This window comes from Triticum aestivum, chromosome 6B (assembly GCF_018294505.1).
Source record: "Triticum aestivum cultivar Chinese Spring chromosome 6B, IWGSC CS RefSeq v2.1, whole genome shotgun sequence".
NCBI classification, from domain to species: domain Eukaryota; kingdom Viridiplantae; phylum Streptophyta; class Magnoliopsida; order Poales; family Poaceae; genus Triticum; species Triticum aestivum.
This window is the reverse complement of record NC_057810.1, coordinates 19,983,741-19,984,896: the sequence shown is the minus strand read 5'-3', so window position 1 is coordinate 19,984,896 and position 1,156 is coordinate 19,983,741. Positions and strand designations below refer to the sequence as shown.

At 56.5% G+C, this 1,156-nt stretch overlaps 1 protein-coding gene across 1 annotated transcript; it reads right to left on the bottom strand.

The window, feature by feature from the left end:
• Positions 1 to 323: 323 nt before the first annotated feature.
• LOC123133178 (uncharacterized) lies at positions 324 to 806 on the bottom strand. The gene has a single exon (XM_044552712.1). It carries the CDS (start codon positions 804 to 806, stop codon positions 324 to 326), a length of 483 nt encoding a protein of 160 aa, XP_044408647.1.
• Between the last annotated feature and the right edge of the window lie 350 nt (positions 807 to 1,156).

Here is a 1,156-nt window from a genome sequence, read left to right as displayed (position 1 = left end):
ACACCGATCTATGAAGGAATCTCACATGCATGTCTGGACTCGCCATTACGATATTTGGTTTCTTGTTGCTTATAATATAAAAAAGAGGTTTTCCGTCCGATTAATTATGTAAATACTACACTGTAGTACCACAAAATAGTACTCCCTCCATCAGAGGGAGTAGCTAGTTAAACACTGCAAATCCGATTGTACACCGCTAACGATGGTACAACCTCGTCGGAACACACGATAGATTAACGACGGTCGAGCTTAGCTGCAACATTAAAGAGTAGCTAGTAAGTGCAGCAAGCAGCTAGGTTCGTAGGCGGCCGATGGACATGGACCTAAGGATTGTAGTAGACGATCTTGATCTCGGTGACGCCGTGGCAGTTGCCGCCGGGGACGGAGTGCTCGAAGCAGTGGTTGCCGGTGTCGCACCCGGCGGTGGGGCAGTGGCCCTGCAGCGGGCTGCCGTGCGGGGTGACGGAGACACGGACCGCCATGCTCGCCTGGTTGGTGCTCACCTCGTAGTACGCCCCACCCTCGTGGTCCATGTGGAACTCGGCTACGGCGGCGCCCTGCGCCGACACGCTCCCCGTCCACGCGCACACGTCGAACGACTCGTGCTTCCCGCTGGGGAGCAGATACCCGTTGGGGAAGAGCGCCTTGCTGTTGGAGCGCGCCTCGATGCCCAGGGTCAGGTCGTGGCCGCACAGGTTCTGCACCGTCACCTTGTGGCCGTTGCAGGAGCCTTGTCCGGCGACGGTCATGGCCGTCGCGGACAGAGCCACCAGCAGCAGGAGGGCCAGGGGCTCGGTGGACGCCATCGCCATGGCTTGGAGGATTAGGGTGTCGAGGAAGGAGAACAGAGGCTGGCACGCACTGGTTTGGGCTGAGGTTTATGGCTGAAGGTTGTGTGGGTATTTATAGGTTGATGAGGCATGCACGCCAAAAGTTTGGCGCCGATCGATTTTCGTTCGCGGCGTGGCGTGTTCTGGTATTCGACCAAACACGCCTAAGTTTACGCCCTATAGAAAAGAAGACTGCTCATCGTGTGTTATCTCTCCGTAAAGCCGACCAGCACGGCACGAGCTTTGCCTACCGAAAAAACAGGACGCATAGGACACGGTAGCAACACTGCTCATCGTGTGCATGGCAGGTTTGCAACCCCATGGTA